Here is a 27,998-nt window from a genome sequence, read left to right as displayed (position 1 = left end):
AACATCGGCACAACTCTGCTTTCATATTTAGGCAAATGCTGAGATTTTCTGTTTTTATTTTATGCAAGAAATAATTTACAGAGAAACCAAATATTGGAGGCTATCTTTATGAATCCTAAAAGAGCCTTTAATGTTTGTTTTCCCCTTGCTTTGCAGTAGTAAGTAAAGCTGGTATACCTTTTTTTAAAGGTAGAGCTCTGCTATCACTCAGTCATGTTGTCAATACTTTTTCCCAAATGGAAACTATTATAGAAAGAGGATAATGTTACTTTAGAACAAAATAAACGCAACAGTAAGTCCCCAAATAACAAAAGAGTTTACACTTATGTAATAATTGAGAAGTAATCTAGCATCAGATGAGTTAATATAGGTAATTCAACTGCAAATACCTGAGGTATTGGAAATGAACTCCGAGCATAACATAAGAAAATGGTTTGTGATATTAATAGAAGTAGCTTTTATGTATGTCTGAGAACTGTATATATTACAGGTTATGAAAGAACAGTGAGTCTGGAGATCATTTCCCCATCTCTCGGAAGTAAATTTTACTTTTCAGTTTCCTCTTTTTATTCGTTCCTCTAATATTTTTGCTCTGTTATTTTTCTTTGAGAACTTCAAGTTTTTTTTTTATGTTCAATAAAAAAAAAAAAGAAAACAAAGTTTTAAAATATGGTTAGTTGGGATTGGTGAAACATTGACATGGGCCTCATGTTGTATATTAATGCCTTCCTAGCATCACTTGCTCAAATGCCAGAACAACTGAGGCACTGTTTCCTTAAGCAGACTTCTTTAAGCAAAGGCAAATGTAGGATGGTTGTTAGATCATTAAAACAGCACCTTAGTTTATAGGATCAGAGGGAAAAAGGGCTGGAAGGGACTTAATGAGGTCATCTAGTTCAGCCCCTCTGCCCAAGGTCGGATCATTCCTGACTAAACCATCCCAGCCAAGTGTCCATCTAACCTGCTCTTGAAAACTATCGGGGTGGAGATTCCACAACTTTTCCTGGTAGCTGTTAAACTTTCAGATTTATTCTCAGGACTGGGTTTAACAAAGGCATCCTAGAACAAGCTATTGTGTTCAGAATGTGAAAGGATTAGTAGTGCATGGAGTAAAAATGCTCTTAGCTACTGCAGAAGAACTATGAATAAACAGCTACTACTTTTTTTCTTCTCCATACTAGGCATACTTGATGAGGCCCTCTATAATCTTCTTTGATGAAATAGATGGGTTGGCCCCAGTTCGGTCTAGTAGACAAGACCAGATTCACAGGTAACGTTTTAAATGCATTTCAGAGGGGTAAGCTTTTATCTTGGTAAACTTAAAGTAGCACATTAGATGTATTTAAATTAAGATTGGGTGCAAGATCCTCATTTCCTGGTCTGCCTCCCTCCTTTATACCAAAGAGGCCAGAGTCATGTAAAAGGGCCTTAAGTCCTTTTTATGACTAAACAAGGATTCCCCTAGCAGGTAAAATACAGAATGCTGCCTTCTCAAGGCCTTGGGAATGTGGGTACATGTGGCTGCAACAGAGGAAACTCTGAACATTGCTTTGGTCTCTAGGCAGTGGCCCAGGCAGCGTGTCCTAACTTAAGCCCCTTTTACATGTAACATTTATGCCACGACACATGAGTTAATTGCTGGTTTGTATGGAGCCTTAAATTGAATGTGTGGCCTAGCTGACAATCAGCTGGTTGCCTGATCAGGCTGGGGTTTGTATCTGGGGTCTGGAACTGGCCCTAGTGTATTCCCCACCAGGCTGACTGTTGGCTGATTGTCAACCCTGGCTGGGACCCTGTTGAGGCCAGTTCGAAACCCTGGTGCGATCTCTGGCTTGAGTTAACAATCAGCTGATTGTTGGCTCAGGCGTTGGACCTGTTTTTGCCTGACCTTCAAGTTGTAGGTGCAGGGAGAGCCTGGGATCATAATCAGCCTCTTCCTGCATTAGCATGTATGGCATAACTGGGATCTGATCCCTGAACTCCCCAATTGCACCTCCTTCTGTACCCATGTGGTGTGGCGGGTTGTGCAGTTATTGAGATTGGAAATTAGATTCCATGGTGTGTTGAAATGAAAACCTTCCACGGTCCCTGAATAGGCCCCAGGCTATTTCAGCTAAAACACCTAGGATAGGGAGAACCTTAAACATTATTGTTCATCTCTTGGTAATACCAGTTGAGTGCTGCAGCTCTAAATGTACAGCATGTAGTCTGTGCCTTCGTCTGAAATATTCTTGAAAGAGGATATTTCAGTAAAAATGTTGAGTAAACAAGTCTTGTTAGCCAGCAAAACAGAAAAATCAGTTGTAATTTGTTGGTATGGTTAAGCAGTTCACTATGTCTTGTTAATTTAATACTTTCATTTCTACTTTTCTGTATTTGTGGCTAGATTGCTCCTGAAATTCGTATTTTTTGTGTTAGCGTGCTATTTGTATCCTCATTTTTCTGCAGCAGCTCATTTTTGAAAGAAATATTCCACTGTTCTTGTCCCCAGTTATGTTCTCTTTCCCTGATGCACTGGTTATTTCTGCTAGCTGTTTGAGTCTGAGGCTTTTTTTGTGTCACTGCAGCTTCTTCCTCCCCTCCCAAGCAAGTATTGCCTTCCCCCAAAAGTGCACACACAATTTATATACTGGCCAGTGGAAGAGGCCTGTAGGGATCTTCAGTCAGTAGCTTCCCAAACTCAGTTTCTCCAAAATTATAAAGATCCTTGAATCTGCCAGTTCTTTTGGGGTCATGCAACTTGCAAGTTTGCTTAGATTATATGGGTAAAGGCTCTGAGAATTAAAGATGTCAGTAACAATATGAAGTGTTCATTATGTAACTTTTAGAGTAACAGTAAGAAAAAAAGAATGTTTTAAAATGTTCCCAATGGATTGTTTGCAAACTTTCTTCTAGTTCTATAGTGTCTACCTTACTTGCCCTCATGGATGGACTGGATAATAGAGGAGAAATAGTTGTAATTGGTGCTACAAACAGACTTGATTCTATAGACCCTGCACTCAGGAGACCTGGTCGCTTTGACAGGGAATTTCTTTTCAACCTGCCTGATCAAAAGGTAAAAATTACAAAGGGTGTATAAGAAAATTTTTAGATCTAAGTAAGTATGCATCTGCAAGACTCATATTCAGAAATGGATCTTTTGACAAAATAGTATTTGATTTATTTTCATTAAATGTAACAATTTGTATTTATTTAAAATTTGGAAACCAGATTATTTTAGACATCTCTAGGACACTGTCTTTAAAAAAAAAAAATAAAAAAAAAAATAACTACACAGCCCATGTAAAGGTTAAAAATACTAGGTATTCAAATAAAAAAGGTCACCTAGTGGCTTTCTGAAAGACATATGCATTTCATTATCTACTGATAGAACACAGTTAACTAATATTACTGAAACTTCTCCAAAACAATTTACCAGCAACAAATCACTAGAATCTTCAGTCCTGTTATCTCAGGTTTGCAAAAGACTGTGTCCTAAGCGAGCTGTAGGAAAAAAGTCTCTCTCAAGTTCAGTTGAGACTGCCTGTAAGAAAATTCATCAGAGAACAAAACATTTAGCTTAAGAAGTATTGATGTTGTACAGTATAGGACATTCTTTCTTTAAAATCCTTTGCTATTTGTAGTGGTTATTTCTGGAGGCGCACCAGTGCATCAGTCCATATTGTATCAACACTGATAAAAGGAAAATTAACGTTATTGGCAGTTGGCTTTTTTGGCTGATATGGCTGATTTTTAATGTCACCAATAAATGCCATGTTTGAGTGGGCAGTGGCAGCCCACCAACAGCCTGGGCACAGATGTGGGGGAAGCTGACCCTCTCCTCTCTGTACCCCCTGGACCAGCCACTTGTGGCTCCTTCGCATGCCCTGCCCCACTCTGGCTGGGTAATGGCAGCCCCAGCCCCCCTCCTCCCTCACCATAACAGCCTTGATCTGCGTCTCCGCACCTCTTCAATCCCCCTGCCCTTTGCCCCCCAGTAAACTTACCAGCTGCAAGCTGCTCTTCAGGTTGCTAGGCTGTGTGTCGACAGTCGAATAGGTATCAGCTGATATGGCTTGTTAATAATCAGCCATTGCTGTCAGCTCAAAAAATTGTTATCGGTGTACCCCTAGTTATTTCACTCATTTTAACAGAAATATGAAGCTTAAAACAAAAGTCAGAATGGTTGGGGGCAAATGATTTTTCTGGAGTTTGCTAATCTGTATTAGAAAGGAATTTTTAAAATTGTCTTTAACCACTGTTTAATTTTTCACTAAGCACATCTAAGAGTGCTTCAAAGTAGCATTAATAATTAAATGATTACTGAGTAGATGGAGTCTTCAAAAACTGCTAGTCCCCTTCTCCCCCCTTTTTTTGTTTTCTTTTAGGTCTGTAGAAGTTTTGGGTTGGTAGCACCTACTCTGTTACAGTGCCCCAGCTTGGTCCAGGTTATAACATCATTTCACAATAGTCACACTGGAGAGTGGAACTGGCCCAGGAAAAGGTTCGGTTGAGGCCTCCATTTCTCACTTTTACAAAACCATCCAGTATACTTTTAGAAGCTGTAAAATGGGGGCTGTCCTGATCTTTCTATGGACTGGCTATATTCTTCACTGAAGCCAATTGAGAATTCTGCTCTGAGGGGGGGGTGTCAAAAGGTAGCTGGAGCTAGTGACTCAAGACGTCTGAACTAAGTACAGACATTCTAAAAGCCCAATCCTGAAGTGATTCAGTCTTTACAGGCTATACAGGCGTATATTGAACCGATTTGCAAGTAAATAGACAATCACTTGTGATTCTGGAAATGCAGCCATATGCCTACAGCGGCTCAGGCTAGAAGCTGGAGGGCACTAGAGTGAGTCCTCCTTTCCGTTTGGCAACAGCTGGAGGGAAGCTGACCTGGGGGGCGGTGGGGGACATGGTCAGGCTCTGGCACTCTGCTGAGTATGATTAGGGAGGGATTTAAACCCCTACCCTGGCCTGCAGGGACCCTAGCCAGGGTGTGCCTAGAAGGGGAAGTGGGAAGCAGCCCTTGGCAGGTTTGTCCCCAAGTGGCGGGGCATGGCCAGATACCAGCCCAGGGCAGTGCCTCAGGCAAAGTGGGGACAGGGAGGGGGATTAAATTCCCCTGTCTTCCCTCTTGGGCACAGGCATGGGGATTTCAGCCGGGGTCTGCCCAGCTTTCTGCCCTGCTGGCCACTCACACAGCGGGGGGCATGGCCAGAGCCAGCTGTCATGGCCCTACCATCTGCCCTCCTTGTCCAGGGCTGGGACTGGAGCTGTGGGGCTGAGCTTGGCCAGCCCCACAGCTGCTGAGGTGCTGCTGAGGGAAGGCATGGAGGGGTCAGCCCAGTTGGGCCGTGGGGACAGGGCCCTTCCTAGCTCGTGGTGGGTCTGTAACAGTCTAGCCTGGTGTGCATGGGTGGTGGCTGGCCAGGCAGTGGTGTGGAGGTGATGCAGCTGTGGGCGGGTGCCTTGGCAGCTGGACTGGCCATGTGGGATGATGAGTCCTTTGTGCATGTGGCTGCCCAGGCCGGCTTGGAGGTGCTGGTGGGCCTAGAGCCTGGCAGCCACCTGAGGTGGGGGCTTATGTGGCAGCTACAGACAGACAAGCAGGCACTGTGCAGGGGGTGCAGCGGTGGCTGTTGGCATATGAACCCTTGCGGTAGGCAGTTTCTGGGCCTGCCGGTGCCTCTGAGCGGGCCCGGGCAGCTGCAGGCACAAAAGACTTGTCCTGTGCAGCCAGTCATGCTGCCAAGGCATCTGCCTGCAGCTGCAGTAGCATCACCTCCACACCACTGCCTGGCCAGCCACTGCCCATGTGCACCATGCCAGGCTGCCATGGAGCTGCAGCCACCTGGTAAGGGCCCTGCCCCTGTGGCCTGGCCCAAGCCAACCCTGCTATCCTCCTGTCTTGTCCAGGGCTCAGCTGGGGTGGCTGCAGGTGCTGCTGAGGATGGGCATGGAGGGGCTGGCCAGGGCTGGGTCTGGCCATTGAGGGTAAGGCCCTTCCCAGTTAGCTGTGGCTCCATGACAACCCAGCACGGCCCAGCCTGGCCTGGGCACAGACAGCCAGGAACATACCCGCAGCCCCAGCCCGAGCTGCAGGCAGGTGGGAAGAGCCCTGCACCTGCAACCTGGCCCAGCCCAGCCGAGGCTGGACCCTTTGCTCCTGCCCTCAGCAGTGCCCACTGGCCAGCCTAGCTCAGCTCCAGCCCTGGGCAAGGCAGGCACGTGGCAGTACCATGATGGCTGGTGTCTGGCCACACCCCCACCCCTGTTGTTGGAGCAGTAAGTGCGGCTTGGACCCTGACAGGGGCTGCTGTGCCCCAGCCAGGCAGACTCTGGCTGTGGTCCCCTGGGGAGAGAAGGGAGGAAGGGGGAATAAACCCCCTCCAAGTAGACAGCACAGCTCAGCACAGGGCTGCAAAGCATACTGGGATGCTGGGGAACTCTGATTTAGCTTAAACCAGGAAGTGGTCTGGGACAGAAGTTCCATAAACTGGTTTGACCTAAATCAATTAAGTCTGATACTATGTTCAAACAGGTTTATCTTAAACCAGTTTTGGCCATCTTGAAACTGGTTTTTGTTCACTGAATTTCTGTTGTTACAGCTTTAAATCAGTTTCTGATCACTTAAAGTGGTTTATGTGTAACTTCTGTCCTTAGGACTGGAGAATAATGAAGAAGTAAGCACTGGTGATTTAAGTGAGCAATTTAAACACCTGTTGCTGAAAGACAAAGAATATTATTTCAGTAATGCTGTTTGTAGGGTCTAGGTTTTGCAGACACATTTTACCTTTTGTGTTACTTTGAATGTTATTGAGGCAGAGCGTAAGTTGTGCCTGCCATGTTAAGAGGTTTCAGCAGGCTGGAGAGCAGCTGGCAGGTGTGATCAGGCCCAATTAGACTGTCACATGACCATGGGGGGGGCACCTGATTGGATGAGGGCTGAGTGGGCAACATCGCTCAGCCTGAGGAGAGCAGCTCCCAGAACACCTGGAGATTGGGGTAGGAACTATGGGGATGGAGGAGGTTCCTCCTGGTCCTGGGTAAAATCTGGAACTGCACCCTGCTGGGGGTAGATGGTGTGGTGGGGCTGCCTGTGGCGGGGCACTTCCCAGGAAATGCAACACCTGAGCCTCTCCAGAGAAGGCAAGGATGGGGTGCCAGACAGCCTCATCCCTCACTGCCTTGTGGGTACTGAGCGGAGGGGAAGGGCTAGGGGTGTGCACAGGGCCCAGGTCCACTGAGTGGGGCTTGAGACAGTGGCCAAGGCCCACTGAGTGGGGCCTTAGGCCCAAGGGGTGTAAAGCCCAGGAGCTCAGTGAGGGGTGGAGTAGCGCAAGGCACCTGAGACCAAAGTGGCCTGGGTCCAAACTCAGCCCTGTGCTGGGCAGTAAGCCTGATAACTAGGGTAGAGTAGCGCCAGAGGTGCCTGAAGGTCTGTCCCGGCTCAGGACTGAAGAGTGCAAGCAGGGAAGCCCAAAAGACCATGTAGAGTAGGGCATGAGAATAGCCTGAAGGACTGCATGGAATAGGGCGGTACGAGTGCGGCCCAGAGCAGAGGTGGAATGAATGAAGCCCAGTACAGAGGGCAGAGTGAGTTAGGCCCTATATGAGGAATGAGTGAAAGAGTCAGAGATCAGCCCAGAAAGGGGTCCCAGGAGAATGGTCAGCTGTATTAGAAGCCATCTGCAAGGCATGGGACACAGTATAGTGATGGTTCGGAGCCACGTATTTGGCCCACTACACTAGGGCCACAGTTAGGGCAGCCTCCCGTATTGAGCAATCGTTATGGCAACATCAAAGGTGTGGCAGGTGAGACAGGGCAGACTGGCTGCAGGAGGCAGGTCAATGATGTGAGCAGCCCGAGGGCAGAGCTTGTAGTCACCCCCTTGTCACAATTACAATGCGCAGTGAAATATACACTGTATTTGTCTTATTTAACTTTAGCACAAAATACTTCCTTTGTTTTAATAAAAAATTGACAGTGTCACAACATTCTGGTGGAGAGTTTACGCACACAAATGAGAAACTCAGGCATGTGGTTCCCACTGTGGTTGTAACTTAACCACATTTAAATGATATTCTGCATTTTTTGTATAGGTTTATACAGTGTGGCCTCAGCTTCACTTAAGGCTTTTGGGGGTAAAGTGATGCAAACAAACAGCTATACATTTTTGAAATCTGCCCAGTAATAAAAAGTACATATACAACAGGAATTGTTTTACTGTATTTCCTTGCATGCAACACACTCCCAAATAATACATGCCTTGTTTTGGGAAGACTGAATGAAGAAGAATTTTTTTCCCTTGAAAATATCAAGTAATTTAATATAACAAATCATAAAAAACATAAAACCTTACAACAAATACTATAAAATACAGACACAAATGTTGGCTTTGCATGGACCTCAGGTGAGCTAGGTAGATGACTATTACTGTATTTTTATAGGTTGGAGGTTGAGATGCAGGGAGATTAAAGGGCTTGAGCTTTCTCCTAACACCAAATATGTGAAAGTTTTGAAAAAGCTGAATTAAAACAAGTATAGAATTGGTATTCCTAGTTCTTACTTCTGTACTAGGAGCTTTAAAAAATGACCAATGTTAAAAAAAAAAAAACTCCCCCTGTTAAAAAATTTAAAAGTTTTGGGGAGAAGGGAATATATTATATGACTACTGGAGGGGTAGGGACACAAAGTGTTTTCTGCTTTAACCAGGGTTCCCTGCTCTTGGACACAGGCTGCTGTGAATGAGCAGCAGCCAGGCCAGGGACAGACTGTCTGCGTTCTGATGTTGGCCATTGCAGCCAAATCAGGGTCAGGCCGCCTGCTCTTTGACATGGGCTGCTGTGAGTGAGCAAAAGCCTGGCTAGGGACAGGCTGTCTGCTTTTGGCATAGGCTGATGTGAACAGCTAGCTACAGCTCCTTCAGGAGACAGACTCCGTGTAGCAGCCCTGCAGCACGGATTTCCCAGGGGGTACCCAGGGCTAATGCCTACTCACCACCACCCCCTGCCTTGGTTAGCAGGTAAATCATTGCTGTATTCTCTCATATTATGCACACACCAATTTCCAGCAGCTTAGTTTTGGAAAAAAGGTGTGTGTTGTATGTGAGAATACAGTATTTGTCCTGTGATTCCTTTCTTTGTTTTGAGTTTTTATATTCCCAGCTTTCCTGTTGGATTAATTTTATATTTAAGATTGAATTTAATGTGTAGACTGTTAAAGTTTGATTCTGTTAGAAAGATTCAGTTTGCATTGTAGTAAACCAATCTGCAAATAATAAATAACTTAGTAATGTATTAAATACCAAGCCATTTGATAATGGGAACTGTTACTCGTAAGTGTTTCCGTTAAAAATTTAGGCTACATCAACTGGTGATATTTCCTCTTAGAACAAGAAATATAGTGATAAATTTATATATACTAGTGTAGTAGAGTTGATTTTTGTTTTTTTAATTTGTCTTCTCTATTATACTATAAAACTGTGACACACATGACACATTTTATAAACTTAAAGCAACATTCTTCTTTTCCTCATGAGCATTTGATTTTTGAACTCTTGTATATATTCTAATGACAGCCAGTTTTGAAAAATAATTAGATGCTCATCTAAATAAGTAATGATTTAAAATAGTTTGTCTTTGGGTTCTGTTACTAATTCTGAATTGTTTATTTCTTTATCAGGCAAGAAAGCACATTTTACAAATTCATACCAGGGACTGGAACCCTAAATTGTCAGATCCTTTTTTAGGAGAACTAGCTGAAAAATGTGTTGGTAAGTGATACAAAATTAATTCTTTCATTTTGTGCCTTTTCTTCCTATAAAACCATTTTTTCCTTAGCTTTGGAAGTATGTTGAACACTTACTTCTGGATTTTTGAATATGCACTGGATTGGTTAATTTTTAAATTTGAATGAACTATTTCCTATTTCTAATAAGAAAGAAAAAAAAAAAAGGCTAACTTGTATCGGAGAGAGTGTAATACAAAACCTGTAATAATATAGTTTGAAGAAAGTAGTTTGATACATGTTTCCCTTCTGTACTCTCCAGTGTCCTTGTGTAGGATATATACCAAAAAATATATGCAAAGCTATATAGAAACAGGATTTATAGGTAAATGTTCCAGTCAAATTATTGCACTGGAGATGAGATTGGGGATACTGTTTTCCTGTCTACCCAAGGAGAAAAACAAAAATTCTGAATATTTTTTTTTTTATTTTTCTTTTACGGAAACTGGCATGCTCTCCTCAAACTGAAGATTCATGAACTAACTAACTACCCTAGAGCTAAGATATCCCCCAGTTTTGCTAGTGCCTAACAAACCCAGATGGCAGGCAGAGGGCAAAAAACTTCTTCCCTCCAGACTTGGCCACCATGAATATCCTAAATATATCCTTGGAGCACTCAGAGACCTGCTGTACTGAATGGAGGATGGTTGTTCAAGATAAAACTTGTTGCTTTTAAAGCATATCAGAAATAAAAACGAACATTTTATTTAGTGAATTTAACAGAGGAAAAAAACCCTAAAACACTCGCCATAACCTCTCCACAACAATTTGTCGTACAAAGATACATCCTCTGTCAACCATCTTCTTGGGCAAGCATTGAAGTTCTCAGAAAAAGGATAATCTCGCATAACTGTTCATTGGAATTCTTCATCAAAGAAATAAGAACTTTAAATTGAACATCAGTCCATTCAGTCAGCTACTGTACATCCGAATTATCCTCTTCATCCACAGGAACATCCATCTTCGAAGCAGCATCTCTCCGCTTTTGATCCACAAAGACCTCAACATCTTCTGGTGAGGAGAAAGTATAACTATCCAGCAAACTCCAATTTAAACTTTGCCGGGTATAAGAAAGCATGTGCCAAATCTATTTCACGTAAATTCTGCTTGACTTCTGACAAGGACTTGTACCACTTACTGGGAAAGGGGGATAGTTGGGATGAAACCCAGTTTCAGGCATTTGAAATGTCACATGATTTCTCTCCAACTTGACAATACATTTATATATTTTTAAGATGTTCAGGTCACAAGGGCAGCCTCTGGTAGGTCTTATTAGAAGGCATTCCTTGTGCTGAAGTAAAACCAGATGGTTTTGGGAAAAATCTGTTAACAATTTTTTTCGTGTTGAGAAATATCTCCACTGGCTCAAACACCATCCAGTTATTGTGTACTTGAAATTATCTCTATTCTGTATCTTGGAGTCTTAATGTATTTCAGCATTTCCAAAATCAGAACCTTTTGATTTACTATAAGAAGTCTCTACTCAGTTATAGTATGGCTTGCTAGCCTCATTTGCCTTAAGATGACTTCATCATTTTTGTTCGTGATGTTTAGAACATCTAGCATTTTGTTCAAACTTTCCAGGTTCTTTGGGGTCATGCTATCCTGTTTCCTGGCCTCTTATCCCATTGATTTTAGCTTATTTTGCCCTCTGGCATGGACACGTTTTAAAAAAACCCCAAACACTGTTGATTCAGCAGGCTTTTGATACAGCCTGATTTTATGTCTCTCTGGTTTCATGAACTTGGCAGCACGTACACATGTATGGATGCTAATGAAGAAAACTACTGACATGCTACAAAAGTAACTAACTTCTATGGAGAATCAGTCATGAGTGGATAGCTTGTTCATGTGTGCCATCCACACCTTTTTAAAAAGGAATTTGTCAAATTATTTAAAAAAAGTAAATAAAATCAGGACTTATTGGGCAATAGATAGTGTGACAAATGTCAGTCCTTAAGAAACAGCTTAGGTTTTTATGCCTTTTGGAACTTGCGTGTGTGGATATTTATGGTGGTGATAATCTTGAAACGCACTGAGCACTTTGAGAACTGCAGTATTTAACAGTGGGTGCGTGCAAGATTATTAGAGTGAAGCAGCTGAGAGAGAACACAGAAATGGTACAAAGGACCAGATAATTGGAGACTTGGGGGGGATTTTAGAATTCCACAAATCCATGTGGTGGGACATTGGAAAACCTGAGCACAACTACATTTTTTATGGTTTTCCTGCAATTAAGTGTCTTAAAGAGAGGCTTCCAGCCATCCTGAAGTTTGCAACCTGTGCCAATCTCTTGTGTGTACTTTTTTGCTGTGAATGTAGTCTGTCTAGATCAACTTAATATCCATTGTCTTGTTAACTCTAGATTTAACACCCCCCCCCCAATCATAGCAACAGAAAAGTTTTGAACTCCTTTATTCACCATCTTTCAGGTAAATTGCTTCACAGTTTAGTTCAAAGTGTTTAAATACGGGTGCAGTAATTTTTAAAGAAACACAAACATCTCACTGGATTCAAAATACTTATAAAATATAGTGTTTTTGCTCCCTATCATAGCTGACTACCTTAAAAGGAAAAAGGTTGCCTTATTACAGGTTGGTTTGTTCTCTCTCATCCTAATGTATGACAAAGAGGCATGTTTTAGCATTACTATTCAGGATTTTTCCCACATATGTGAGAAAAAAACATCCACCCGCAAGCTGATTATATCTTCCTGCGGAATATGATGATCAGATTTAGACCAAATCCTTGATAAGTCGTCTTAATATTTATTTAAAAGTAGTCATGACTGTGTTTGTTTTTTTAGGGTGGGCATTGGGAAGAGAACTTGGATGAGAAATAAAAAATGATGACTTACAGATTTCTGTAAGTCTGGATGTTCTCTAGCCTGGTTGCTGATTGCTTCTTACTGAAAGATTTTTTTTTTTTTAAAGAAACATGTAAACAAACGAAACAACCCCCCCCCCCCCCCCCCCAAAAGAAAACCCCCAAAATTTCACTCGTGTGCACAATCTCATGGTGGGAAAGATAACTAGATGGACTATGTGAAGTGAAAATTTACTTTTTTCCTAGTGAAAGCCGAGCCCACCAAAGCCTGTGATTATGCCCACCAAACTAAACAATCTTTTCAAGCCTTTTAAAAAGCAGAAGCAAGTGTATTGGAATTTAGTTGCAGTGCCTCTAGTGCTAGAGTAAAAACCAGCACTTCATATTTGGCATTGAGAACTCCTTACTCCATATTACCTCATCTTCTAGGCAGTGTGCGCCTTTGCGTCTTAACAGTAATCTTTTTAATGTTCTGCAAGATAGGATTCTTGCAGTTGTCTTGTCACTCAAATGAATGTACAATATACACAAGAGAATCGCTCAAAAACGACCAATTATTACTCTTCAAATGTAATTGCTCCTGAGAAATGGGGTAATAGAATTGGAGACTAATTGTATATCTGATCACCTGAGAATTTAATTTTGAAAATAGGCCACAGGATATTATTTCCTAATTTTGTAATTCTATGGAGACATACAAGCTGTGATTAAAAAGACTGTTAAAAGGTGGTAGCATTTATTAATAGGAGAGGATATAGCTCTTGAGCTGGTGAATCTTATGCGACAAAGATTGCTCACACTAGATTTTAACTTGGAAGGGGCATTTGTGACTATAATGCATCCTTAGACTGAACAGCTTTGTTTTAGCGTCTCCTAAGCCACAGTGCTGCTTCATAGTTGAATAGACTAATTTGAACACATAGGCTAAATACAGACAGTCAAAAAGCCTGGGGCTGAATAGATTCAGTCTTCACGGGGTAGTTTTAATCTGCATAGTTTGAACCGATAAGCAAATGAACAGACATTTATATCTGATTCTGGACCTGCAGCCACATGCCTGCAGTGAAACAGGCCAGAAGCTGAGGGGTGCTTAGCTGGAGCAGACAGCTGAGGCCAAGTCTAGCCTGCCCACCCACCCTGCAAGGGGGTAAGGGAGCTGTGGGGGAGTGCAAAGCCTCATGGGATGCTGGGGAGCTGCAAGTTAAGTGAGTTAACTTGAATCTGGAGGAGATATGGGACAGAAGTTCAGTAAACCAATTTAACCTACATCAGTTAAGTGTGATATTACATCCATCCAGGTTTATCTTAAACTTCTGTTGTGTTTACAGATTTGAACCAGTTTCTGATCACTTCTACTGGTTTATGTGTAATTTCTGTACCTAGCTGTAAAGTTGAACATGAAGCATAAAAGAAGTGGCAGAATTGAGAATGCAATACCACTTCTAAATTTTCCACTACAGTTGTAGGCCCTGTTCCTGCAAATGTAACTGCCCAAGTAATGGGGACTCCCTGCGTAGTTTTGATTGCAGGACAATGATGTGTAACCCCAAGCCACCTATAATTAACCAACAATTACACGACGCTTATTCTGCAACAGAATTGGATAATAAAACTACTTGTATCAAATGTATTTGATTTCACTTTAGGTAGTTTTTACTAGAACTTGAAACTTGAAAAAAGTTGTGATTATTTATGCAGTTTGTAACTAATAATTTTAGCAGCCATTTTTCCCAACAGGAAATTATTAAAATTGTGTCTTAAAATATTTATTCAGAAGTCTATAGAGTCTAATATGATGATGATTTGATTATAATTGCGCACACACAATCATGTTCAGATCGCTAGTGAAAAGTTCTGTAATTCCATAGGGTTTTTTATTTGAAAATCTTGTCCCTATTTTTGTTCCAAGTAAACCCTATAATTAATATAACTAAGAGATGAGGAGGGAAAAAATCTCTCCTTACTCCTCCTTGGTTTGTTTTATACATTCATCAACACTTAGTATATTGCCACCTTTATTTTTTGCTGAATGTACAAGCCTTGGTAAAGGGTATTGACTGGTAGCAGCAGCTGCTCCAAAATGGAAATCAGGCAGGTGTGTGCACAAAAACAGGAGAAAGATGGGAAGCAGGGATAAGCAGTTTTATTGCTAACTTTCTTGGGCTTGTTAAATATCATTCTGAAACGGAAGGAAAAACATTAACAGTTTGAAGCATTTAGGGGAAAAATGGTCAGTCAGTACATATAACAGAAGGGTACTTAGATTTTTTTTTTAATTTAATGAATAGATTCTATAAACATATATCTTCAAAACTATAGGATTTTATAAAATATTTCTCTCTGCTGTAGAACTTTATGCTTCTGTTTATTGGCTTAAAATAATCTGAAAAGATTTTTCCATAAAAGAATAATCATATAATTTGTTTGAAAGCTGGAAATTGTATGCTATAATAGGTTCAATAAGGGTGGGACAAAATGCCCTAAACTACATCTCTGTTACTGCAAGGGAAACAAACTAGTATCTGAAATCCAGTTGTTCTCAGTGGTTCTAATACTGAAAAAAAACAAAACTGTCAATAAGTATACAAAAAAGAAAAAAATAGGTGTGTAAAAGTGGCGAGAATATAGTGGCCGTCAGTAATGATGATTAAAGAGCTTTAAGTAGATTGTTGTAAATATTTTGAGGTTGGAATGAATAAAAAAAAAGTTCAGTATTGTAATTTTTTTCTGCTTTTCTATGCCACTAGAATTATAAAACTAAAAAGACAGAGAGATTGTGTTTGATAGTAAAATAAGCTTCACTTGCGAGGTGGAAAAAGTGAATTAGGTGAGGGAATTTTTCAGTTAAGAAATAAATGCTTTTCTAACTACGTGCTCAAGCTGAAATACTTAGACATTCTGTGGCCATGAAGACTGTTCCTGAAACTAGAAGGGACATCTGTAATATTATAAAAACTTCCGAAAGAAGTTTTTGACTATAGAGAGGATTTGATTTGATTAGTAAAGCCTGTTTTATACAGTTGAAATGACAGGTAAAACTAGATAAATTTTAAGTTTTAACCAAACAGTACTGATATGAAATCAGTTTCTTTTCATTTTAACATCACATGGTTGCATTATATATTGTGGTGTTTTGATGTAAAGAAGCATCAATGGATACTGTTTTGTATTTGCCTTGTCTTCTATATGCACATCCCCAGTGATTTCCACCCCCCCCAACCAGTCTCTAAAACAGGTGGGCAAAATGCGGCCCGTGGGCCAGGTGCAGCCTGCCAGGCCATTCTGTCTGGCCCATTGGGCCCCTAAAAAGTTTAGAAAATTAATATTTCATAGATTCATAGATGTAGGGTTGGAAGGGACCTAAGTAGATCTTCAAGTCCGACCCCCTGCCCTGGGCAGGAGAGAATACTGGGCTCATGTGACCCCAGCTAGGTAACTTTCCAGCCCCCTCTTAAAGACCCCCAAGGTAGGAGCCAGCACCACTTCCCTATATTTGTTCTTTAATATTTATCTGCCTGTTGTGCAGCCCTCGATGGCTTGCCAAAGCTCAGTAAGCGGCCCTTTGCCCAAAATAGTTGCCCGCCCCTGCTCTAAGAGAAGTCCAGATAAGGGCATAATTTCTTTTTCTTATAGGTATTTAACATGTGGTTCATAAGATGCCATCAGCTCCAGGGTTGATTTACCCTACAACTGTACCTGTTCACTGAACACAGAATGGATGAGTCTGTGATAAAGAAGTGCTAATGGCTGTTCTTTTAGCTGTAGGCATGTTTGTAACATATGCAAAATGCTTATTCATGGAACATATGTTTATTTTTTGTGCACTAGGGTACTGTGGAGCTGACATAAAAGCACTTTGCACTGAGGCTGCCTTGATTGCCCTGCGACGGCGCTATCCCCAGATTTACGCAAGCAGTCAGAAACTGCAGCTTGATGTTTCTTCAATAGTTCTCAGCGCACAAGATTTTTATCATGCAATGCAGAATATTGTGCCTGCTTCCCAACGTGCTGTGACCTCTTCAGGACATGCATTATCTCCTGTCATAAGGCCGCTGCTGGAACGAACCTTCAGTAATCTTCTGTTGGTTTTACACAAAGTGTTTCCCCATGCTGAGTTCAGTCAGGCGGATAAAAGTGAAGGTACTTAATTTTTATCTTCCTGTTTTTCCTTTATCCTGTTTCGGGTTAGAAAAAAATTAAAAAGCTAAGTTGTTTTTGAAGAAATCTAAAAAGATTTGATTGCAGTCTTTGGCTAATTACAGACAGTTAAAAAGCCCAAGGTTGAATCTGCTCAATCTTCACAGGTTAGTCTAAGCTGAATAGAAAGCAAGTCAACAGACATTTACTTTTGATTCTGGGAATGCAGACAAATGCTTGCAGTAGCCCAGGCCAGAAGCTGGGGGGCACTAGAGCACACCTTCCTGCTCAGTTGGAGCAGACAGCTTGGGCTGAGTCTAGTCCACCCACCCTGCGAAGGGAGGGGCGGGATTTGTAGGGCAGGTGCACAGCATCCTGGGATGCTGGGGAACTGTGAATTAACTTGAATCTTGAGGGGCTCGGGCAGAGTTCAATAACTGATTTAGATTAAATCAGTTTAAGTCTAATACTACATCCATTCAGGCTTATCTTAAACCGATTTCAGCCATTTTGAAAGTGGTTTATGTGCACCAAACTTCTGTTGTATTATAGATTTGAACTGGTTTCGGATCACTTATACTGGTTTATGTATAATTTTTGTCCCTAGCTATATATGTTCTTTAAGTAGTTTAATATTTTTTGCTGGATTCATTCGTGATAGAAAGTGGTTTTACATTCCTGAGCCTACAGGGCATGTCCGTTCTTCCTCATTACTGCACCAGGAAGGTTGCAAGAAGGCACGCCCTGCCTTGCCCTGCACTTCACACTTGGTTCACACTATGCCCAAAAGGAGAATGATATTCACTTTGATGCAGGACAAGGAACGCTCAACACTGTGCTAATAATGCTGCATTATTTTTTCTTTTATGAGGTGTTGCATACATTCTCTGCAGTATGTAGATAGTATAGACATGCGGAAATTGTCCAGGTCACAGAGGGGATCTTTTAAATGAGTATACTTTTGACATTTGTGGGACGTAAGACAGAACATTATTGCCAGCGCAGACTTATATTCAATAGCTTCATCCAAAAAAATATCTAGAGGAGGACTTTTATGATCAGCAAAACAAGTTATTGTAGTGACAGTGAAAAGTTGTCATTTTCAAACAATAAAAATATACTTTGCTTGAGGATAAAAGAATTTGTATTTTTGACTAAACTCTTAAACATGATATAAGGAGGAGTACTAGTTACTGAAATAGAAAATAGTAATTTCTGAGATGTCTTCTGATTATTCAGACAGATATGGCTACTCTTTTCACTTCTATGGTAGTGTTACATTTTGTGCTAAGAAACTTAGCATCTTGTTCCTGTTCTCTGGAAGTGTACCAAGAAGTGATAGAACTCTGATTAATAAACCTTTCATTTTGAATAGATACACCAAGCCTAATATTAGATGATAGTGAAGATGAGAGTGCTTCATCAATTTTTGAGACAAACTGTCACTCAGGATCACCAAAGAAACAGTCATCAGCTGCTACACATAAACCCTACCTTCATTTTACAACGTGAGTATAAACATTTAACATTAACTTTGTGGTTGTACATAACACCCCCCTTCCAACCCCTGCAACCAAAAAGTCTGCTCAGCCAGTCAAAACTAAAGTGAGTTTTTTGTAGAGTACTTGCTATAGGTGAACTCAAGATTTACAATAGAGTAGCCAATTCAGCGCATTGATTATTCATGCAGCTCCTCCTACCTTCATTAGGAGTTGCCTGTGTAAATTTGAGAGTAGAATTTCAGAGTAAGGTGTTTTTTTTTGTTTTTTGTTTTTTTTTCCTGAAACTTAAGAAGAAAAGACAAATGCTGTATTGTTGCGTGGCTGAGGGGTTGTAGTCTGGGGTCACAACCCTATTACTTTGACAAGTATAGGATTAAGACAGTGTGTGTCCCAGAGAATTTACAGTCTTAAGATGAGACAGCAGATGAATACCAACTGATGGAGGAGCACAAGAAAACAGTTGGACAAATGTTAGTCAGCACGATAATGAGTATATCAGCAGCCTAACTTTTGTCAAGGTTTTTGTAGGTGTCATGAGAGAGAAAAGTTTTGGGGAAGGATTTGAGGGAGAGCAATGGATGTGACTTCTAAGAATTCTCTGGAGAACTCTTTCAGAGCACAAGTGCAGCATAGGAGAAAGCACAGAAGGACTTATTTGCAAACATAACAAGTGTGATTCTAGCCTCCTATGCCCACGCTAGTTGAAGGTGGTAGGGAGCATTAAGGATGCTGGCAGATGTTAAGGCAGTCATGCGATTGGGATCTGAGAAATTTTATTCTCTATAATTCCCTAGACCCCAGTCATGTGACTGTTGGCTGCCATGGTTGCCCCATACCAATTCTGGCAATCGGCTGATTGTTGGGATCAGGCAGGAGGCAGCCTCTGTTCAGAAGACAGCCACCCTATGCCTGATCCCTGAGATCATCCAGTGGGTACTTCTGAGTGCCAGACGGAAAGCTGGGGCTGCTCCTTTCCTGATTATGAGGGCAGGGTTCCCTGTGACCTGTCAGGAGTTACTAAATTTTAAAATTGCTTTTATGAATTTTGTTTCAGTCTAAATTCCTTGTTTTCCTTTAAAAACTCCTGTATTTTTTTTTCTTGATTTTGTGTATTAACTTTTTTTTGGGGGGTGGGAATCTGCAGAGAATTGGAAGGTTACTATTTGTATATAAAACTTGAGTTAATATTTAGGTAGCTACAGCAACCAAAAACCCTGGACATTTGTATTTCACTAAGAATTATTTAGCATTTTTGTCTAGATATTGTTGAAGCCTGTTTCAGTAAAGAGACTGAGAGTCAGTAAAGGGCACTGTTTAGTAGAGCCATCTTGTGGGAAAGAGTAATATTTTTATTACTAAGGATGATACCTTAAAAGCCTTTGCAGTATCATGAATTTAAAAATGAATGGATTAGCTTAAGGTGAAAATGATGCACTTTCCAGAATGGTACATTTTTCCAGAGTGGCCATTGTTGGCCTCAAATTCAGGTTTTCAATTGAAACAAAACAAAATAAAGACAAAACCCCATGTGTGCTTTTATATCTATGTACGAAAAAACATTTTTATATCATCTTAAACATTTTTCTGGATAGATTTATAATTGTTCTCAATACAGTTGTACAACCAAAGATAGGATTGTGCCTAATCGATTTCATATAGAAATTGATTGATCAGAGCTTAAGCAGGTAAAATTGACCAGCCTTGTTTCACTTTCCAGGGTGAGTGGAGTGCGAATAGCAAGCATAAATACTTTAATGAAGAAATATATAAATTGCAAACCTTAGTTTCCCCAAGTAAAGCAAGGTTAATGGAAAAAGATATTATTCTGATATAAAAATAGACTTGGTAGTTTTCTGCTGCCCAACAAAAGTGCAGAATCATTTAGTTTGATCCTGGTTGCAGCTTTACCTTTTTTAAAACTGACTCCAGCTGAAAGTTTATTGATAGAGTATGGAATAAAAATGTGTGATATATATTTTTGGTATCAATAATAGACTCTGTTTTGTGTGTTAATTCACCAACGAGCTTAGAATTTAAGCAAATGTTTATCGGAGCTAAATGCTTTTTTAAGGGTTTTGCTGAATCGGGGTTTTACAGGGTTTTAGGTGGTAGAAATTTTCAGTAGGAGGAAAGTTTGTTAAAAAACCCCAAAAAACCAACCAGACAAACAAAAACAAAACCAAAAACCAAAAAAAACCTGTCCCTCTCCCCCTCCCCAGGGCTAACTTTATACTGTTGATGTGTGGCCTGTATTTAAGGGATGAACAAATTGACTTGTGAGCCTTGTAACCCTGTGGTCTACTAAAAACCAAAGTTGAGTAGTTCTGTTTACACACGCACAACAAGAACTGTGCTTTAGTTTAGTTAGGTTTCCACTACTTAGTGATGCAGAAATGTATATCGAGTTAAATCTGACATTCATTTAGTTTCTTTGATTAGAGTCATAGAGAAGTAGGGCTAGAAGGGACCTGCAGAGGTCATCTAGTCCAAACCCTCCTGCCTGAGGCAGAATAATCTCTACCCGAACCATCCCATACAACCATAATCTAAACTCTATACAAAAACAAAACTACCATTAACCCTAACACAATGCAGACTTAACACCCTAACCTGCCACAGGTAAAGCAGAGGAACCACGGCAGCCAGTGTCCTGCTGCTTTAAAATGTTGTTGGTATATGCTTGAGACGAAGTTAAAACCCCCCATAGTCTATACCAATCTGGCCATGGGGTAAAGTTCTTTCCTGACCCCAAACACAGTGATCAGTCTGACCCTGAGTGGAGGGACAAGCAAGTTCTTCTAGCCTGGAACATCCCACTTTGCTCTTAGCAGGAGAATTGACATACCCAAGGTAAAGTCCCCAGCCTTGTCTGTAGCCAATACCCTGATGCAGGTATGGCAGAAAAAGCAGGGGGGGGAGGTGTGCAGAGCAACCAGCAAAATTGAGTTAAGACAAATTTCTTATAATCTATTTTACATCATTTTAATATAATTCACAGGGATTTTGCTCTTGTCAGATGAATAAATGTTTAATCAGTTAAACAGTTGCAATTTTTTGTAATAGATAAAATGTTAATAGGTACTAGAATAATGTTAACAAAGAAGAATTATTTTGGGTTCTCCAGGAGGGAATTCCTATTATCACGTTAAATAAAGTAAAGTCATTATAAAATCTAGGAGTTAAAACCTTAAGTTTACTTAGTATGGCTTGGTTCTGCTTTTGAGTTGGATACACACATATGAACATATGATTATATTCTAAAAATGCTGCTTTTACTATAGGTCAGCTTACCACCAGCCAACCTCCTACAGGCCAAGATTACTGCTATCTGGAGAGAGAGGTTCGGGTCAGACTTCGCACCTGGCCCCAGCACTATTGCACACTCTTGAAAAATTCTGTGTACACAGGCTAGATCTGCCAGCACTTTATTCAGTCAGTGCCAAAACACCTGAAGAATCGTGTGCACAGGTAAGTCTACATATATTCCTGACATTCATTCAAGCTGCTGGTTCTTTCAAATATATTTTCAATGAAGTCCTATGTACTATTGTGATTATTTTTTTTGGAAAAAAAATGTTCATTTTATATGTATCATTGAAATCTAGATCAGAGGGGTACCAAGTTGGGTGCTGACGCGGACATTCTGGAGAGTAGGATTCAGCTTCTGAATGACGTCGATATGTTAGGGAAATGGTCGAAAATTAATCAAATGAAATTTGACCTGGGGTTCTAGTGGATTATAAGATGAATATGAGCTAATAGTATACCCTTGCTGCAGAAAAAAGCTAGTAGCATATCAGGAACATATCACTTGCAAGTTTAAAGAAAGTAATTCTTGCTGGTTTGGCACTGATGAGGTCTCGTCTAGTACCTGTCTTCAGGTTTGTGCACTTCACTTAAAGAAAGATATGGATAAAGTAGAAAGAGGCCAACGGGGAGCCAAAAAATGTTTAGAGTCCTGGGAAACATGATTTAACAGGGAAAAACTGGATGAACTGCGACTATTTAGTTTCAAGATTTTTTTTCACCCTTAACTTTGTTATTAACGTGGGAGGGTTGAAATAGGAATTTGTGTATTTAATTAAAGATCAATGTATGATTAAAAAGGAAAACTGAAAAAAATGTTACTGTGCAGATTTCCTAATAATTTTAAAGCATGTAATACCTGTTTTAATAGTGAAAACAAAATACAGTGAAATGCCAGTATAACAAACATCAGTAAAACAGGTAGGTTGTAGCTGTGTTGGTCTAAGGCAGGGGTGTCCAACCTTTTTGAATGTGGGGCCAGGTCATGAACTTTTTATAACCCAGTGGGCCGGTGAGCCACATTCAAACACCCTCTGTCCTGAGCCAGAGAGACCCTGCCTGTGCAGCCCTGTTGCACCTGCCTGTTATTTCAAGGTTCTTGGTGGTTTGTGGTGGGCAGGGGCAGGAGAGACCCATTTTGCATCCAGCCAGCTACTGCCCCAGAGACTGAAGGGGAGAAGTAAATAGCTCCACGTCCCCATCCCCCAAGCAGCGCATTCCCATGAGTCGGTGCTGCCTGAGGGCAGGCTGGAGTGAGGCAGCTGCTGCACCACAGCCCCCCACCTGGCCGCATGGCCCCACTCGCTGTGGTGCCCGGCTGCCTGCGCACGCAGCCCTGGCGGCCTCAGCTCTGCGAGCCCGGAGCATGGGGTCCGACCGCCTTGTCTGCAGAGGTCATGCCAGGACCCCACCTGCTGAGGCCCCCCCGGGGCTGCCCTGCTGACTGCCTGCTCCAGGCGCTGCACCCCTTTCCTGCCCTGTGGCTGCCAAGCCCGGCGGGACACTGGGGGCAAGGGGCCGAGCCAGAGAGAAGGAAAAGCAGGCGCTGTCCCCAGCTTATCCCGTCAGGCACAGCTGGGGTAGACCCACACTGTGCAACCCTTGAGGAAGCAGCAATGGGACCCGGATCACGTGATAAGCCCAGCCCTGTGGGGGAGAGCAGCTCCCCTCCCTTCCCCCACCCACCTGTTCCGAGCGAGGGACCTCGGGCCTCAGAAAATGGTTTGGCAGGCTGCATGGTGGCCCACGGGCTGTATGTTGGACAAGCCTGGTCTAAGGACATAGGCAGACAAGGTTCTTTGGGTAAATCTGATACCTTTTATTAGACCAACTAAATAGTTGGAAATTTGTTTTGGAAAAATTATTAAGATACTTTGGTAAGAAAAAATAGCTTGCTAGAAATTTTTTCCCAACTATTTAATTGGTCTAATAAATTCATAGATTCATAGACATTCTGGCTGGAAGGGATCCCAAAGGATCATCGAGTCCAGCCCCCTGTCCCAGGGGCAGGAAGTCAGCAGGGATCTTAGGATCCCAGCAAGTTAAACATCCAGAAGTGTCTTGAAGGCATTCAAAGTGGGTGCTTGAACCACCGCCGGTGGCAGTCTGTTCCGCACCTTGGGGGCTCAGACAGTAGGGAAGTTCTTCCTTATGTCCAGCCTGAATCGGTCTCAGCAGAGTTTGTGACCATTTGATCTTGTCATCCCTTGGGGTGCTCTGGTGAACAGACGTTCCCCCAGATCCTGATGAGCACCGCGATAAACTTATAGGTGGCCAACAGATCACCCCTGAGCCTGCGCTTTTCCAGGCTGAAGAGTCCCATGGCTCTCAGCCTCTCATCATAAGGTCTTTGACCTTATGATGATGCACGTGGCTCTCTGCACCCTCTCAAGCTTCTCCACAACCTTTTTGAATTGTGGAGCCCAAAACTGGATGCGGTACTGTAGCTGCAGCCTCACCAAGGCCGAGTACAGCAGGAGAATGACGTCCTGGGATTTGCTTGAGAAGCATCTATGGATGCAAGCCAGTGTTTTGCTTGCTTTACTAGCCGCAGCATTGCATTGAAGGCTCATGTTCATCTTGTGGTCAATCATGACCCCCAAGTCCCTTTTGTTCGTAGTGGTAGCCAGCGTAGCACTGCTGAGCCCATGAGGATGCTGCAGGTTTTTCCTCCCAAAGTGGAGAACCTTGCATTTTTCGGTGTTAAACACCATCGGGTTCTCATCTGCCCATTTCATGAGCTTATTAAGATCTGCCTGGATCACCGTCTTGTCCTCAGGTGTGGATGCTTTACCCCAGAGTTTGGTGTCATTGGCGAACTTGGCCAGCCCACTGCTGACACCAGTGTCTACATCATTGATGAAGATGTTAAAGAGTATAGGCCCAAGGAGAGAGCCTTGAGGGACCCCACTGGTCACAGCGCACCGCGATGATTGACTTCCATCAACCACCACCCTCTGGGTCCTACCGCGGAGCCAACTTGCCAGCCAGCGGATCGTGGTGAGGTCAAGGCTGCAGTTAGCCAGTTTTGACGAGAGGTGATCATGGGATACCAGATCAAAGGCTTTTTTAAAGTCAAGATATACAACACCAATTTTTTCTCCCTTGTCCAGGTGATAGGTCACCTGGTCATAAAAGGAAATGAGATTGGTCAAGCAAGACCTACCCGCAACAAACCTGTGCTGGGTATCCTTCACGATGTTGCTGTCAGCTAGTCTGTTAAGGATGGCCTCTTTGATAATCTTTTCCAAGACCTTCCCCAGGATAGAGGTCAGGCTGCTGGGCCTGTAGTTTGCCAGATCTACTTTCTTCCCTTTCTTGAAGATCTGCACAACATTGGCCTTCTTCCAGTCTTTGGGCACTTCACCAGAGTGCCAGGAGTTCTCGAAGATCTGTGCCAGGGGCTGAGCTATGATGCTCGCCAGCTCCTTGAGTACCCTTGGGTGTAAACGTCAGGGCCAGCTGACTTGAAGGTATCCAGCCTGTCAAGGTTTTCCTTCATGAGGTCTGCTTTGATGGAGGGTCAAGAATCTCCCTCATCCAGGCCTCCCTGACCCACAGTAGGCAGGGGCGTCCCATGGGACTGATTAAAAACCTGATGCAAAGTACCCATTAAGCAAGTCTGCTTTTTCCCGGGCATCGGATGTCAGTTGTCCCATCTGGTTTAGCAGGGGTCCAGTGTTACCTTTGCTTTTCCTCCGGCTCCCCACATATCTAAAAAAAAGATGTTTTATTGCCCTTGATATCTGTAGCTAGCTGGAGTTTCATTGGAGCCTTGGCTTTCCTAGTTTTGCTCCCTGCAGGTCCAGACCTGAGCAGAGTATTGCTCCTTGGTGGTGGTTCCAGTCTTCCATCCTTTGTAGGTCTTCCTTTTAGGATGCAGGAGGTCCGCCAGTTCTCTGGAGAGCCAAGGGGCTGCTGTGCCCTTTTGCTGCTTTTCCTCTGAGACGGGATGGACTTTGCTTGTGCATCCAGGTTTGCTCCCTTAAGGAGTAACCACTTGTCCTGAACTCCCCTCCCCTTTTGGGTTGTGGCCCTTTGGGGCCTCACTGACAAGTCTCCTTAGCTTGTCAAAGTCAGCCTTCCTGAAGTCGAGGACTTCTGTATTACTGACTAACTTGCCAGTTTTACGGTGGATGGTGACGGTGATCAGCTCATGGTCAGTCCCCCAGCTTCTGTTTGATCGATAGGTCACCGATTTTAAGTCATCCCCAGTTGCCAGTACCAAGTCAAGCAGTGCTTTACCTCTTGTCAGCCTGTAGACTTCCTGCTTCAGTAGAAGTTATCCATGCACGAGAGAGAGCTTTGTGACCGCTCGGATTTGTCCGAGCGCTCCTCCCACAAGATGTCTAGGTAGTTAGTCTTCCATGACAACCATACACATGGAGCACGTGGCCTCAACCAATTCCCTGGCAAACTCCTGATCAGGGTCTTGACCCTGGGGTCTATAGTAGACACCCACCATAGTATCCGCTGTGCCGTGTTCCCCATGGATTTTACCCCAGAGGATTTCAAGTCTTCCACCATGGGTGCCAACGTTGGCTTGCAGGGACACACAACTTTCCTTGACACAGAGAGCTACACTCCTGCCGCTTTTGTCCACTCGATCCCTCCTGTACAGGGTATAGCCTTCTATACCTGTGGCCCAGTCATGGGTGGAGTCCCACCAGATCTCTGTTATCCCTGTGACATCATAGTTATTAGTGTTTAGCAGGAGGACAAGTTTCTCCTGTTCGTTCCCCAAGTTCCTGGCATTTGTGTGTAGGCACGCAAGTGTCCCCTTGGGGGGCCTTTGCCTTGCTTACATTTCGTTCCAGGGCTGGGGCAGGGGTGGGTTCCCTTAAGTGCCTTGGCCTGCTGGCTTTGCAAGGGTTGCTCAGCAGGCCAGCAGTAGCAGTAGTCCCCCCATCCCCCAGTGGGCTTAGCTTAAAGCCTGGTGGAGCAGGTCAGCCAGTCTGGCTGAGAAGAGCCTCCTCTCCAGGGGGGAGAGGTGGAGGCCATCTCTTCCCAGCAGCTTGCTGCCTCTCTCGCCAAAGAGTGGGCTGTGGTCATGGAAGCCAAAGCCTTCCCGATGACACCAGCGCCACAGTCTTTGGTTGACTACGTGGATCCTTCTCTCCCTTCTCAGCCCATAGCCCGAGACTGGGAGGATTGAAGAAAACAACACCACCTGCGCCCCCAGGCCCTTTAGCCCCACTCCCAAATCCCTGTAGCACCTTATGACCCAGCTGGGAGTGCTCTGAGCTGTGTCATTGGTGCCCACATGGATGAGGAGTATAGGGTGGTGGTCTGTGGGCTGGAGGAGCTTAGGGATCTTCTCCTCAATGTCTTGGATTCTGGCTCCCAGGAAGTAGCAAACTTCTCGGGCTAAGGGGTCGGGGTGGCAGATTACCCCCTCAGTCCCCCTCAGGATGGAGTCTCCCATGATAAACACTTTGCGTTTTGTCTTGGGGAGAGAAGGGGCGGTAACTACAGTAGAGTCTGTGTTGCCTGCGGGAGCTGGCAACTCAGCAGGCTCTGCTGGGGCTGCAAGAGGTTCATACCTGTTGCAAAGCTCCAATGGGGCAGGGGCCTTGGTGTGGCGGGCCTTGGGGCTCTTAACCACCTTGGTCCAACCTATGAGCTAGACCGTAAGGAAGGTCCCTGAGTCCTCCCTTGTCCTGGAGGGAGACCATGGTCTACCCTCCACCTCCCGGGGGAGAAGGGCCTGGCAGTAGGAGTCAATCTCCTGCTCACAGTCCCTGATGGCACGCAGTCTCTGGACTGTGGCCTGGAGCTCCTCAAGCTGGCGTGCCAGAGACCCCAGTAGGCAGCAGACCCCACAAGGGGAGGTGGCCATGCTCCCGTATCCCAAAGCCTGAAAAAGCGATAGGCAGCCCCTGCAGCTGAGAGCCAGAGGCTCTGTCCGTATGGAGCCCAGGACCATGGGCTCCGTCTGGGTGGAGGCCTCTGAGCAGCCATGGGTGGGTAAGGGCCACAGACCCTGAGGGGACCCTTGGGGTGCAGCATGTGCCCATCTGCGTCATGCCACTGGTAGGCTGGCTGCGGCTGAGACTGGCTACTCTGGGGGGGTCACAGGTGCGCGGGGTGTGAGCCAGGTTGTGGCTATAGCCCCGGTGAGTTCTATCCCCTGATGTTAGTTTGCGCGAGGGAGAGGTAGACTCGTAACGGTTCCAGAACGTTTTATTTGATTTCTTACTTACGTACCACCGGTGTGGATGTGGCTGTGCAGGTGGTTACACTTGGATCTGAATCTGAGACTGAAAATGACGATGAACAAAAGATACGAACGGTAAGAAAAGATACGAAATAGTGACGAGATACGAACGAGTGCGCGAATGCCGGAGGCAAGATAGGCCGTGGGAGGCTGGCCAGGCCTACCCACTGAGCGGTGACTGCCTTGGCTTCTCCCCACTGCGCGGTGAATTTTCCTCCCCCCCCCCCCCCCCCCG

At 43.5% G+C, this 27,998-nt stretch overlaps 1 protein-coding gene across 1 annotated transcript in view; it reads left to right on the top strand.

Annotated features, from left to right (window-relative positions):
* The window catches only part of ATAD2B (ATPase family, AAA domain containing 2B), a 133,834-nt gene that overhangs the window by 34,333 nt on the left and 71,503 nt on the right, over positions 1–27,998 (top strand). Inside the window, exons 13-18 of the mRNA XM_019520676.1 lie at positions 1,182–1,270; positions 2,896–3,055; positions 9,671–9,761; positions 16,430–16,741; positions 18,114–18,246; positions 21,522–21,708. Of these exons, the coding sequence (XP_019376221.1) occupies positions 1,182–1,270; positions 2,896–3,055; positions 9,671–9,761; positions 16,430–16,741; positions 18,114–18,246; positions 21,522–21,708 (972 nt within the window). The remainder of the gene's footprint in view (positions 1–1,181; positions 1,271–2,895; positions 3,056–9,670; positions 9,762–16,429; positions 16,742–18,113; positions 18,247–21,521; positions 21,709–27,998) is intronic.

Source organism: Gavialis gangeticus, unplaced genomic scaffold, assembly GCF_001723915.1.
Source record: "Gavialis gangeticus isolate Ggan-Ray unplaced genomic scaffold, GavGan_comp1, whole genome shotgun sequence".
NCBI classification, from domain to species: domain Eukaryota; kingdom Metazoa; phylum Chordata; order Crocodylia; family Gavialidae; genus Gavialis; species Gavialis gangeticus.
The sequence above is the reverse complement of the archived record's forward strand: the minus strand, read 5'-3'. Positions and strand labels throughout refer to the sequence as shown.